The sequence below is a fragment of the Schistosoma mansoni genome, chromosome 2 (genome assembly GCF_000237925.1).
Source record: "Schistosoma mansoni strain Puerto Rico chromosome 2, complete genome".
NCBI classification, from domain to species: domain Eukaryota; kingdom Metazoa; phylum Platyhelminthes; class Trematoda; order Strigeidida; family Schistosomatidae; genus Schistosoma; species Schistosoma mansoni.
The window spans coordinates 21895430-21910711 of record NC_031496.1 but is presented as its reverse complement, the minus strand read 5'-3'; the positions used below and the strand labels follow the sequence as shown (position 1 = coordinate 21910711).

Genomic DNA, 15282 nt, shown 5'->3' with positions numbered 1-15282 from the left:
TCTATGACTTTTCCGAGACCCTGTCCATAGACGTTATGAAAGCTATTGGCAGAATAATAAGTTTCACCTGGTAGTTACCATCTGTCAAAGACCGTCCTTTACGACTTCAAAGTCATCCTTAGCATCCCTTGGCTTCAGTAATATACATAAGTCCAGCCATTTACTTCGCGAAATACAAGGACGAATGTGGCACTGAATGGATGAACTTGTAATAAGTGTGATGCAACACCGAACCATAGCCTAGTGAGTCTCCAAGTCGGATTTGTTCTACCCTGGAAGATTAACCAACAGACTTTGAATGAATGATGAAAGTGGTGAAGGTCAATAAAGACCAACTAGAGAATATGACAGAGGAATCGTGGCTTGGTCTTCCATGCACGGCCATACCATGTGCATCTCTCATCTTTGTGCCTCGCATGATAAATAACTCATCAGATTTCATTCGCTCTTCAAGGATTCTTAAAAGATGGGAAACCCTGGCTAACACATAAGGCCAGATGAGGACAGAAAATACTGTAATTCTGACGTTAGATCACAATAACTAGATAGCCAACTAATGAACAATCAAGTATTTTAGATTGAGACGACTAGTCTAGTGCCATATATTAGTTCTTTAATAGCTGTCATAGTTTCAAATTCTTTAATATATATCTACACTATATATGTATGCCCTGTTTGGGTCCCCTATTCCTATTTTCAGCTGTACGCTGAACTTACATGCCCTGGTTGAGCACTTCCGACAAAAAGAAACCCATTCAAATGGCAAAAACTGATTTATCAAAATCTAAATGTTAGGATTACTTTTCTTGATTAGGAAATTCAGGGTCACATAAGTGTAAGTCGTACATAATTTTCTGACTTATATATCAAGTAAACTCAAGTTGAGTGTGAACGGTGCGACTCGCCCAAATAGGCTCTAGAAAAACAGAAAGGAGGGACGGAGCAGCCCTGTGTCTATGATTATTCTTAAAGCCACATCAAGTGTGCACCCAAGAGTTTATTATTCTTTATGAATATATGTGGTCCTTAGTGGGATTGTCTAGCACATCGGAGTGTCTAGTTGAAGTCATCTACAGAAAGTCTACTGCTAGCACTGGGTACGAAACTCGTATACTGGAGGTAGTATCCCACTCTACTCGTCTGAGATACACTCATATCCTGATTCCAGGAGACTTCAGTTTTCAAGGTGACTACTCTACCAAAGCTCGGTTCCTCAACCTCATTGGAGATCTGTTACTATTTGAAAGTATGAAGTTAGCAACTCAGTGGAGAGACAGTTAGACGCCACAACTCCCAGACTGAATATTTACAAATGAAGAATTCCTAATTGACAACCCATTAATCCTGGCTCCCCTGTGTAGGAGTAATCATCCCTTGATAGGCTTTAAAATTTCAGCAAAACTAAGCCAATGCATCCTACTAATGAAGGGTGTTGGAAATACAAAGGGTCGGATGTGTCAGCTATACAGGTCAATCTACGGAAGGTAGACTGAGAAGCTCACCCTCAACTTCATTTCGACGCTTATTTGGATCTCTTACTGCACACAATCTTATGTGATTCAAAGCAGTGTCCCGCAAATGGTCCCCAAAAAATACTAGGAACATGCAGTCACAAACAGTCTCACTCTTCATATGTTAAGACGCAAAAAGCACTACTGGGAGTAATATAAACGAACTGTTGACAACAACGTATATAGCCAGTTCAGACAAGAGATAAATCAATGCAAAAAGGTGATAAGAGACGATAGGCTTCAGTATCAGATAAAGCTAATCGATAGATTTGCCTCTAACGCGAGAAGTTTATTCAGTCATGTAGCCTCTCTTCGACAAGCCAAAACCGAAGTTTCCAAATTGCTAGGTCCCAGTGGCCCAACCAACAACGACGGTGACATCGAACATTATTTACAAACATTTCAACAGTCTCATACCAACTAAATCGACGAGAGCTTTACATACACCTCAACAGGACACTCAGAAGTGAACCTGAACGCTGTCTTGGTTTATAAGAAACTGCGGCACCTAAACAAAGACACTTCTCTTAGCCCGGATATGATCCATCCTGCTATACTAAGGGAAGCGGCTTTAATCTTCGTAAGACTGCTTAACATAGTGCTCTCATATTCACTAAACCGAGGTGTAGTATCAAAAAGTGGAAGTCGGCTTACGTTACATCAATTTTCAAAGGAGGTTGACGCAGAGAACCTTCAAGCTACCGGCCGGTAGCACTCCTCTTCATACATTCAAAAGTTATGCAGTCCCTGATATACGATGATCCATGTGACAAATTCTTATCCATAAACATCCTTTCATCTCAACAGTACGGTTTTAGGGAAGGTCACTCATGTATAAATAACCTGCTGATAGTGGTGGACAGATGGACAACCGTCCTTGGTCGCACCGAGAAGGTAGATGTTATATACATCGACTTCTCAAAAGATCTGGAGGCAGCCAATCATAAATGTCCCATCTATAAGCTCAAACGAATAGGTATAATGTCATCGTTAATTGGTTGGCTTGCTTAGTATCTAAGTAATCGACTTTTTAAGGTCCGGGTAAACTTCGCTTTTTATCAGGCTACAGAATGTCCTAGTGGGATTCCGCAGGCTCCAGTGCTACGACAGTATCTCACTATAATTTGCAAGTATTTTTTCTCTTTTGTCTCTAAAAACCTGACAGAATCAGTGATCCACTGCTGATAGACATAGAAGCACGTGAAATGAAAGCTCCCGCTTTACGTCCAGAACTACTTGAAAACATTTGAAAGTTAAATCCACACCAAATCTAGATTATCTAACACCAGTGGTAGGGTTATGCTGTTTCCTTAGTGTCCATGCAGAACGCATGGAATCTTATCACTTAAATTATTTATTGAGCTGTGAATAGAACAAAAGGCAAGTCAGTTCCATGACACCCATCGATCATCCTATGGTCTAGTTAGGGTTAATAATGTTTCACCGAACTATACTGTAATCATAGAACTCCGTCAAATGATTCTCTAAGTGCCTGTCTGCAAATCATGTTGACTAATTAATGTACACAGTCACCTATTGGTTTACATCAAGCTAGTGCATATATCCTGCTGATTCGAACATACAACAGAAAATCACCATGCATACTATTAAAATTTCCCCGTTATTTTTCGTAGTTGTTAAGTCATGTTAACTATTTTAGGTGGTACATATCGTGATTAGTCTTATTTCATCCCAACCTGAAGGTCCAACTGATCAGTGAAACTTACAGCATTTGTTTTTTGTGTTAAGTGAGTAGCTTCACACTTATTACCCGTCTGAAATTCTCTGCTATTGTCTTTGCCCTACTGTTTACTCTAATTCTTCTGGTTGCCTAAATTTCCTTTTCTACAGATTCCTTTAATTGCCCCTGAGTCTTACGATATATGGTTTGTAGTGGATGTCGAGTCGTAGACGGACTATGATCACCACTACTATTCGATTACGCTCCCGAAAACGACTTGGTTCCTTTGATAGCTCGTAAATCAGAAGGCTTTATTAATCCAGATCAAGTGTATTTATTGGCGATCTCGTGGTATCGAAATAATACCGAGACGTGCCAAAGGGTACAGGCGAAATGGGCAGTGCGTGAGCAAGTTCGAACCAAACAAGGTGGATAGCGAAACAAGAAGTGAGTGTGATACAGTTAAACAAATACAGTAAAACAATCTCTGGTACAATTGGTTACAATAATAATAATTGTTTCTGTTATTCCAATCGTGTTCTTATCGAGACTGGCCGGTCACTACAAGTTCAAAGGGTAGCAAGCGTTTTGTCATTTTAACTTTTCAGGATAATATTGGACAAAATCTTTTGATGTCGGGTCGGAACGCGAAGGCCAAACCCAACAATATTCTAAAACAACATTTGTCAATGTGATTTACTTTGATTAACATTTACTACATACACAAATGTCTTGTCACACCAACAGGACTAACCCAACAAAAGCTGTAAATATCTGCCAAAACATACTTTAATACTAGTTTGGAAAGACAACGGAAGTTGATAACCAAAGGTCAACTGATATCACCACAGTTATGTCCCAAATCAAGAAAACGGAAACATCATTTAATCCATACTTTGATGCAACCTATTCTCAACTAGTCAGCAAACATTCTTCCTAAGTTCTTAGCGTTTGACACGCCATTCAGAATAATTTAAACCCACTATTCATGGTCACAGTGACCTTCGCATTTCTGTCACCAATTCGTTTGACTATACTTATGTCTGTCATCGAATGGATAGAAAACTGTTTATTTGCCCTAACAACGCTTGTAACAAATCCAAAATTATTTACCCACAACGCAAACATTTTAGGAATTTCGACGTTGTGTGTTTTAATACATCAGAGGTTGAAAGCTTATCATCTCGCGCTCACCACGAAGGATCTTCTAAACATTCGGTTCAGTAGTAAGTCACTTTTCTTATGCCGCCAAACTTACAGTTGTGGTACTACTAATTGTCAGTTTCTCTTATTACCTCATGCAAATACACTATATTTACCCACTGAGTCGTCATTTTCATGAAATGAACATAAGTCGTCGACTCACTTCTTGTTTTTATCCTAATCTTTAGTCTCCTAGCACACCTCGTAACTTCAGGATAAAATCAAACTTGCGGTAGCAAGAAGTCGCAGGCTAAAAGCGGTTCTTGGTGTTATCGATATCCTGCTATATGGTAAGATATCTATAACACCATTAAAAGTATTTGGGGGAGGCTTTTCGAAGTATTTCCCTTTTTTTATCTTGAAGACATGCCATTCGTTAGTTGCAAAGATCCATGTTTATTGAATCTAATGTGCGAGTTGTTGGCCCCAGTTTTTTTTCAATTTTTGTATTTTATGAAAAGACTCGCTTCTTTCAGTGGTTATTATCGTATCGTCATATCGTACCGGACATCCTAAAGGTTTTAAAATATGCCAACTTATAATCCTGAGACAAATCGCTACACCGACTTTTAAATTTCACGCTACATACTAATTGCTGTGTAAACTTTTCATTACAGAGATATGGAAATTGCCAGATCTATTTCATCAATCATAAAAAGGACTGTTGATCCAACTATGTTGTTTGATAAAGGTAATTTGAATATATATGACTAAATTTGATATATGAAGGTGACTATATGGATGAAGTACTATGGCAGCTTCTTTGTACTATTTATGATATACCATCGTCAAACTTCACAAAAGTTTACTTCCTGAAACTATTCATGATGACCGCCACTGACCTGGGATATGCTGGAAATTTCACTTTGAGTAACTTTTCCCGAGATAAAAGAGACCGGAGAAAATGGATACCTTTTCTTTCATGCTTAGTCTCCTGGTTTGAATGTGCTGACACTGAGATTCTACAGGTAATTAACACTTTTACATGTATTTCTTTTTCAAGATGGTTGACGAAGCAAGAGAAAGAAAAAACAACTATGCAAAGCTTTTAAGTCTAGTAGAATCTCGGGAACATGAATTACAAACACTTCGAGAGGCTGAATCCAAACGGCGTAACATTGTTAAAGACCTTGAAAAAGAAGTGTACGACATTAAGCATCGTTTTAATGAAAGGAGTGAAAAAATGTCGTCTGCAGAAAATTTATTACTGTCTCTAGTTTCGTCAACAAAACAGAAGAAAGGACAGGTAGGTTCTCATCATAGCATATATAGGAAATTATGCCTCAGCAATTAGCATATAGTAGGTTAATAACAAGAGTAATAATATATTCATTGTACATCAATGAGTAGAAAATAAACTTTTGGATATTGCTAATATATCATTACTTTTATCACCCGAAATCTACCTAACCCTCAACCCATTTGACATTATCAGGTCAAACCTTGGTAATGATGCCTACAAACTCACTCATATACCAGGTTGTTTGGTTGCAAGCCTCATCTAAGAAGATCCACCCTTAAGTTATCACGATGGTTATCAAATCCAATTGTATGACTCATTATAGTTTGTCTCAAGGATAACAACAATGCACTTCGTAAACAGCCACTGCAAAACTCCATTTTCTTATTGATTTATGGATTTAAGAAATATTCACCTTCATTTGGTGTTCATAGTATTGCTATTTTAACCTGACTCCTACAATTGACACGAATACACCTCTAAGTTTTAGAAAGTAATTTTAGTATTTTAGGAAGGTTTGGAATCTTCGTGCCAACCTAAAATAACTTCAAGAGTTTTCTTATAAGTTTATGTTTGTTGGCACTTATTTACACCACACCCGTTTGTCCAATCAGTAAGTCCATCATTGATACATGTGTATCAGCCCGTTTTCCACACTTTATACCACAATTAAAAATGAAGTTACCCAGTTTCAGAGCAAAGGACAGATCTAAACATCAATTGAGGCTTGAAGCGAAGATAAGAGATACCTGTCACAATTTACTGAATAGTATCTGTTATATCCTAGTGAAGACATAAGTAGGGGTAACTTCCGGGACCTATTAATGGACTACCATTCTATATATATTCTTATTGTATAACTATTCAGAGATTAGGTTTAATCTCTATATATTGATCTCATTATAAGCTTCATTTCGACCTATAGATTATTATTATTATTATTATACGATTGACTGTTCCCAAATTATATTCAGATTATTGATTGCTGTCTCCCACGTTCACAGCCACATTTTAGCTTGATCTTGTACAAATGTTATTTTCTATTTTGTGGTGTGATGTGGTCTGTTTGTCTGATATATAATCCAAGTATGCTTGAAATAAATGATTCGCATAACAGAAGCTGTTATTGGTGTTTTGGACTCAACTGGAAAGGCTAGGCGGATAAAGGAAGGATGGAAATATCCCAGGTGTAACCTGGTGTTGATACTGTTATGAATTTAAAAAGGCCGTTGCCAATTTGTTGTGATTTTATGCCCGGCTTTTATCGCATGATTTACCAACCAATCGAAATACGACTTATCCAATCTTAGCACTGTGCTAAAACAATGACATCCAACTGGTATAAGCAGCCTAGCGTCCTTATAGACCAATAACAGCTTCTGTTATGCGAATCATTTATTTCAAGCATACTTGGTTTATATATCAGACAAACAGACCGCATCACACCATAAAATAGAAAATAACATTTGTACAAGATCAAGCTGAAATGTGGCTGTGAACGTAAATCGTATAATAATAATAATCTATAGGTCGAAATGAAGCTTATAATAAGATTAATATATAGAGATTAAATCTAATCACTGAGTAGTTATACAATAAGAATATATATATAGAATAGTAGTCCATTAATAGGTCCCGGTTCTACCTTAACGTGGTTTAACTTCCTGCGTAGCTTAAATGACTATGTACACCATGTTCTGCGTTGCGAGTCACGATCCTAAGTAGGTAAGGTGGATATCGGTTACATTAGAAGCAGCAAGTCTGAAGTTTAAGGCCTAAGCCATACTGTTGACCGTCTAGTTACTCTCTTAAGTCAAAAAATCGTCATTACTAATTCATTTCTTTCCACAATCTGTCCAACCAAGAAAAGTCAACCACCGGCATAACATAACATTGACTCATTCAAACTTATTTTGATTGCACTAGATATTTTGCGCTATTTCTTTATATTATTTAGACCTATTTTAATTTGGTTATTTATTTATTCTCTGACAAAGCAAATTACACTAAACCACGAAACGTCGAAAATTATCTACTCAATAAAAATATCACTATTTTTATCATTTTCAACCTAATCCTCAATTTCTTTGAAATTATCAAATCAAACCTTTGTAATGATACTGATATCATAATTACTAGTTATCGATTCTACATCACTTTAGATAGAGTCTTCTCGCGAACGACTTCAAACTTTGCTCGAAGAATATGAAAATGCACGATCGCATCAACTTGAAAATTGTGAAATGTTACCTGAATCAATTTCAAGAGTGAAGTGTCAACTTGATTCAATTGAATCAGATATGCATAGATTATTTGAAGCCTTTAATCATATTGTGGATCGTAATATAACACTTCAAAGCTATGAATGTTTACTGGAGTCAGAATTGAAACCAGCAATGGATCAGGGGTATGTGGTGATGGATAAACTTGAATCATGTGAAAAACAAGAGAAGGTAGGGTTTTATTAAGAGAAAAGTATTGATTGTCTTTTGTTACATTTAAAGCCTTTATATTGTGGAGATTACACTAAACTCTGCGTCATTCAATCGATCGAATAAGCCAAAACTTATAATCAGTAGTTGGTCACACAATATATTCAACTCCATTTCTCTTTGTTGGATCATAAGTAAAGTGATCCAAGTAGGGAATTTGTTTATCTATGCTCAAATGTAACCCACTTCCCAAATATTCACATATTAGGAACTCAGTAACATTTACTATGATTTCACTGAATCATTTAAAACATCTCTTTTGTTTCTGGACTAACTATTTATTTACATGTATTTATGAACTTAGTAAGCGTTCTGATAAAATGAGATACTCAAATTTTAAAGAGATTTTTTGGCTTAAGTTGTAACTTTTGATAATGGTTATCTTGTTATTTAACTTGTTTCTGGTGTCGTTTTGTTTATTAGTCGTTAGGTATAATGTCGTGTGGTGTAGTATCACGGAATTAAGAGAGTAAGTGTTAAGTGTTTTTTAATTCATGTCACATTAATTGTAATTACACAATGATGATAAGGCTACAAGTACCATACTAATGTTTATATGAAGCGACCAAATTTAAATAATTTTCCAACCCATTATTTTGTCTTCATGGTCATTTACCACAAATGAGTAAATTTATTAATAATTTCCAATATCAATTAGGAAATGAATAAAAATACATTATTTTCGTCGCATTCACCTTATTATGAATTCAACAAAGGTTTGAGATTTTAATACTGAATGTTATTTTCACCCTAACATTATTTTGTCACTAATGAGGCTTTTGATAAATTTCGATAGTGTAATAAGGAAACGAAGATTATCAGAAACATGTTATATATTGGCGCAATACATTTCGAACAATCTGATCTGATACATAAATGTTCTTAACAAGTATATGTGTGATCAGATTGTTCGAGATGTATTGCGCTAATATATCACATAGTTCTGATAATCTTCGTCTTCTTATTACATTATCGAAATTTCTCAAAGGGACTAATTGCTTTAAATTTTTGATAATTGTTGTACTGTATTTTTAAGCATAATTTCCAACTGCTTTTTATTCTAGAGTAATCAAAGTAAAATTGATGTTCTAACTACAGATTTGAGAAATATGGATATTTCGTTAAATGAAGCTAAACAACACTTAGTGGAATATCGATCACAACTAGTAAGAAAAAAAGTATTGTTGAATACTAAAAAAAAGGTAATTCGTAACTGATTTGTCTGTATAAGTATGTTACTTGTCTTTCTCCAAAGTACTGAACTACAATATTTTATTTGCTAAAATAGCACAGTATGTGTCTACTACTCAGTTGTTTAATTATTAACCTTTTAATTGTCGTGTTGTCTGGTCGAAATTCACTCCATCTATTTCTTTTTAGTTTGACAGGTTAGTGTCTCCGGACTCTAGAATATAAGTAGTATTAAAACTTACTAGATGAAACCTGTGATTAGTTTGTACTGATTATTTTCCATGAAAATATAAAACTCAAAACATTTGTACCTTGATAACTCAACAATGTAACCATCTTCTAATTTCATCTCATGATGTTGAGAAAGTTTACTGTCTAACTATAATAGGAGTATTTACCAGTGTATGAGGGATTAATAATTTTGATGAAACGATTATGATAAAGAATTTTACATGTTTACTAACTCTTCCAAGCAAAATGTATGGTTATCAATACAATTTTAGTAGTGTGTATATGATTTCAATTGTAATAATTCCTTATTATTATAGTATTTTGACTACACATCTGTAACAGCACTCGAGGTCGCCTTGTTTACATTCAAACAACTTCATCGCTTAATATTTCTTTTATCTCTACCAGCAACTCTCTCCCTACCCTCCACAAATATTAACAGTTCGAGTCCACAGGAAGTTGTTCATAGTCTCCTGAAACCTCTTTCTAAACTGCATGTCAGAACGTTCAATTTCCGAACTTTATGTCAAATCCAATAAAAGGTTTCACCAGCTCCGAACCCTAGAGCTCGTGCTGTTTACATATGCTGCGTCTCCGAAACACATTGGATCCAGATGTGGTCGGTCACCCACTTGATTTCATCCACTGAATATAGAGGAACAGGATGATTTATTCTTCGTACACATAAGGACTACAGTTTCTTACATCCTAACTAGCGTCGGTGTAGAACTACGTTCAAAAACAGAAAAGTCTCTTCTAGATTGGATTTCGGTAGACAGTCACTTGTTCACTATCCTACTGAAAGGTACTCTAAGCACTCTGAAAGATAGGGACACAAGTCGCCTCTTCGTTGTCACTGAGTGCGCTCCTACTAACTACAGTCCAAATAAAGAAAAAAGTTAGTTTTATAGAAAGCTTTCCGACCTTCAGAAAGCTAAACGCTCATGTGTAACAGTCTAATCGTAGCAGGTGATTTTAATTCCCAATTAGGTAATCAAAATAAAATATATTTAGATATGGGTCTTGCGGTGTTCTAGCTCATTGAGTAGTAACAACTGTTCGGCGCAACTATGTAACACTTCGTATTTGAAGGGGGAAAGCGCATCCCAGACATGCTTCAATCGTTTTTCAAAACGATCAGGATACCATGTATCGAATAAAAGAAACTATATTACCAGTGTATTGTTAGTCAATAAGTGAACATCGTGGTAGATGATTAATTATCAAATGTTACATCCAGTAGAGCCCAGGTTTCACAAGAGTAGTGTGGAATTGATCGTACCTAAGGGCCCTTACTTTCGACTTCTTGTGTTTAGATCAACGCTTTAGTGGTACCAGAGGTAAGTCAGACACGTGCTCTCTGACTCTTGGCATTTCGGATATTGGTCACATATCTTACAGTGTCACTGACGTAAATTTACGCGAATATCTACTTTTCAACATGTCACCACTCAGTAGTGTACAGATACAATAGTGCTAAAGTACTTTACACTTCAGCGATACAATCCATATTTAGTAACGCTCATAGCCAGCCGATTAAGTGCGATTCGCGGAGCTCTCAGCATATTAAGCAGCAAGATAGTTACATCCATATGCTCAAGATAAAAGACATTTTCCAGTAACAGATCTGATTTATTATAGTCAGTTTAGAATAAAGCTTATCTTTGTACTTGAAGAAATTCCAAGAGACGTGGTAAGTTTATATCACGCGTTATGTGTATCATGTATGTTTTTTGTATAATCCTCTTTATCATGCTTTACCCATTTTAGACACGTGAAGCTGATATCGCCAACAAGACAAAGGAGAACGAATCATTTATATCTGAACGACAACATTTGAAAACCCGATTATCCGAAACAGCCCAAGAAAATTCTTCTATTGTTGAGCAAATCAATTTAGAAGAACAAAGGCTTCAGACGGTAATGAAAATTAACAAAACTTGTGGAAATTTTTCTTTTTTTTCAATGCAGTGATGAAGTTCAGTTCAAGTTTTTTCCCTAATATCTGATTCGACCTCTGTGGTTACAAAATGTTGTGAACCAAATGCCATCTGCTTCCGTCAATGTCTATAGCCACTTTGACACTATTTTGACTAAAGGGGGAGAACTTAAGATATATATTTTGTAGTTTAATGATGAACCATATCCCTTATACGGTCCTCACTGAATTTATTTATGAGATAGATAAATAGCTAGTAATCTGATTGAATTGATATGACTGTTATTGAGTAAAATTTGCTTAGTAATAAGAGTTGGGATGTTTGGGCGAAATTACATTCTTTGTATGCACAGTGTAAAAATAATCTATCTTGAATTCGATATTAACTGGAAACTAAGAATCCCACTAGAGTTCGTGTTTATTCATATGGGCTCCTAAATCAGTCAAAATCAACAGTTGTTAGACTATTCAGTTAATTGGAAACAACAGCACATCCTTTGAAGTTAAAAGTTTATCCAATGATTTGTGATCTAGCTATTAATTATATTAATAATTGTATGACAGCGATAGAGTTTGTTAGTTGTCCTTAACACACGTTCGCTGATTCGAGATATGTTAAAAAAATGTGCGCTACTTATTAAACCGGGAAATGTATTATGCAATCGGTTTTTAGACCCATTTTGTTATTCTTACTAGGGGGAACAGTATCAACATAATGAACGAAAAGTTCTTGAGACAAAAAAATCAAATATTATAGGCGAACTATAATCCTAAGTAGTGTGTGTATTTGCGGAATCTTCTCTACATTCCTATATACAGTTTCAAAGTCTATGTTACTTTTTGAACTTGCTTTTGCCAAAACATTGACTGTGAATAAACATCACTATCGACTCATTTCTTTGTTGCATTAATGTTTTCATCCATAGTTAATTAACTGTACAGCTGTCAAGCATTAATAATGGTTGACTATGGCTGGCTGGGCATAAACTCCATGCTTTCAAGTCATATAAGTATATCGTATTCAGTAATAGCGGTTATATTTTCGTTTATTTAATCACTCAATTGTAGGTATTTCGGAATAATTTCAATTATAGAATTAATTGGAGGTAGTTCTTTTCGTATGTAGTAGTTTCTTTCCATAACGACTGATCGCCCTACACTTGACACTTCCGTACGTGCAATGCTTTATGGTGTAGGAGTAGGTTGGAAGAAAGCTAGGGCGGCCAGACCAAAACGTGGCATAAATCCATGAAGTCGCTGACAAGTGGACTGAGCCATGTTGGTAGGTGTAGACTACCTGGTTGGGATTCGCGAGATGATAGCAACCGATGGTTAGAGACCTTGAATGACATGGCTCAAAATCGTTTGCAATGGCGAAGGTGCACCCACTCTTTGTGTTCTACCAAATTCTAATTCTCTGAATTCCTCATGTCCCTATCCTTTTTCTCTTCCCAAATTTATCTCACTGTATTATACTCCTTCAATAACATCTTCAAACCCTAATCTTTCACATAATGCTTATACTCTTACTACTTCTACCACTATGGGGTTTGAATCGACAACTTCATCTCTGTGCTATTGTGGTATGGCAGCTCGGACTGATGTACGTACGTACGAAGTTCTACGCTGTGACTGACTGACATGTCCGTAGCATGATGGAGTGGTACTTTCATCGTAGAAAACCTGACATTCTTTATGTAAGCCAGCAAAAACAATATAATCGTTTAAAGATCCCCATCATATTAAAAGACTAATATTTGAACGAAGAATATTCTTTTCGATAAATTCTCATGTTCTACAGTTATTTATCCAAATTAGTAATATTCTTCGTTCAAATATTAGTCTTTTAAAAACAATATAACGAAGCAAGCCTTCTATAATGGATTACGATAGTGTAAGCAATAATTCCTGCTTCATCTTGGTTGGTCACCAAATGTAAGGTCAAAATAGCGAACGAGAGTGGGGTATATCCTCACCCTACATCATAATCCCATCTTCACCCCGTTTGTCCGTTATTTACGTACTACACTATACTACTTACTAATATTCGGTAGTTTGTGTTACTGTCAATCATTTTGGACGCGTGACCTGCAGTTTCAGTTGTAATGCATTTATATCACATATCCCTGGCGTTTAATCCACTTTGATTATTATTGTTATTTCGTTCCCCTTTTATCCCTATTTGGTTTTCTTCATCATGTAAGTTGTTTGCACTCACCTCCTTTGTAAAACTTTCCAGTTCAAACGTTGTCCGGACATCTGTATCACTAGGCGCTTTTTCTAATCCGCAACTTATTTGTTTGAATTTAATAGTATATAATAGAATCAACTAAGCACTAGTCATTGTCAACCAGTTAAATCACGGCACTAGAGGGGTTCACATACGAATCTAACCTAGTCTATGAGTGAACGTCATTCTTCATGCACCGGTTTACTGTTAATAACATATTTTTTTACTCTGAGTTCAACAGTGAATAAACCCTTCAAGATTTAACTACCTAGAACTCACCCACATCTCTCTTCTAATCTACCATAACTAACACCTACTTCTTGTCAATATTCTATATGTATTCTGAAGAGGTGGCTTACATTAAGTCAAGAAACGTCAGAAATACAATTTTTCTACTCATTAAGATATAACAAAAATATATTATTGTTATTTATTTGGTAGGATCCCTGTTAGAAACCTGATATTACGCCGAAACTCAGTTTTTATTTTTGTCAATTAGTTCCGTTGATACAATTCAAGACAGAAGTTTGATATGCATTCTAAAGTATTATTTAAGCCAACGTTCTGTAGGTATCAAGCTTCAAATTTAATGATCATATCACTTAGATCCTAAATACAGAAGAAATTTTGCCGCATTTGTTTTTTTAATCGTTTACTCATTATCTTGTGGAATATAACTTTGACATTGAAAAACAATTTTCATATTTTTAGAAAGAACTACTGTTTATCATAGTTGGTAAATCTCTTGTTTTTAAAGTATTAATTGCCATAATTTGAAGTGGTTTATTTTATTCTTGTAGATCTCGAAAAATCATGTCCACGTTGAAGAGCTTAACAAATCGTTATTGGAAATAAGCCAAATGGTTTTTACTAAGGCACCTTTTCCTACATGAAAACTGTCATTTCTGATACAAGTTACGTATTTGGTTTAAGTACATTTTGACATTGAAAACGAAGTCATCAAAACTATATGTACATGTATATCTATATATCCGTTTATTAATTTCTATTATTTTCATGTATAATTTTCAAAAAATATAAGATAATATTTTCAGTGACTAATTATACACCTAATACCTCTCTTTGACTTATCTCGTTCTCAGTTAGATAAAAATTTCATTTAAATGTGATGAGACAACTCATAGTGAAAATTTATTGTGCTGTTCTCTCAACACTTGTACGCTGATAAGTTTCATTTACACTCATGTCTCTAGTCATAGGGTATTTCTCACTACAAAATGAATTAAGAAATCTTTGAGTAATTCTTCATTGTTTGATATACAAGATTAAAAAGCCTCACATGAGTTCTTAACAAAAGTATTGAATGCTATCACTGAGTATAACATCAGCTTTCCTTCCTGCCACTTCCACTTGGTTTCCCCATTTGTTTCTTGAAGGGACCCGGTAATGTGGCCATATTTAGTGTGAGAGTGATAAGTTTCTGCACCATTTGTCATGGGCCGGATATCTGTATGTCCGTAGAATAAATCACACTAACCAAAATATGTGTGATGGAAATAGCTTACATTAACGACCCAAGATATCTGGATTTCCGTTATGGATC

The 15282-nt window shown here is 35.4% G+C and overlaps 1 protein-coding gene across 1 annotated transcript; it reads left to right on the top strand.

The window, feature by feature from the left end:
- Positions 1-759: 759 nt before the first annotated feature.
- On the top strand, positions 760-14732 carry Smp_157400 (family M13 unassigned peptidase (M13 family); the record flags this gene model as incomplete). Its single annotated transcript, XM_018796086.1, is given in 6 exon segments — positions 760-790; positions 7798-7841; positions 7846-8088; positions 9192-9329; positions 11320-11469; positions 14519-14732. Coding segments are annotated over 6 exon segments (699 nt in total). The 3' UTR covers positions 14612-14732.
- Between the last annotated feature and the right edge of the window lie 550 nt (positions 14733-15282).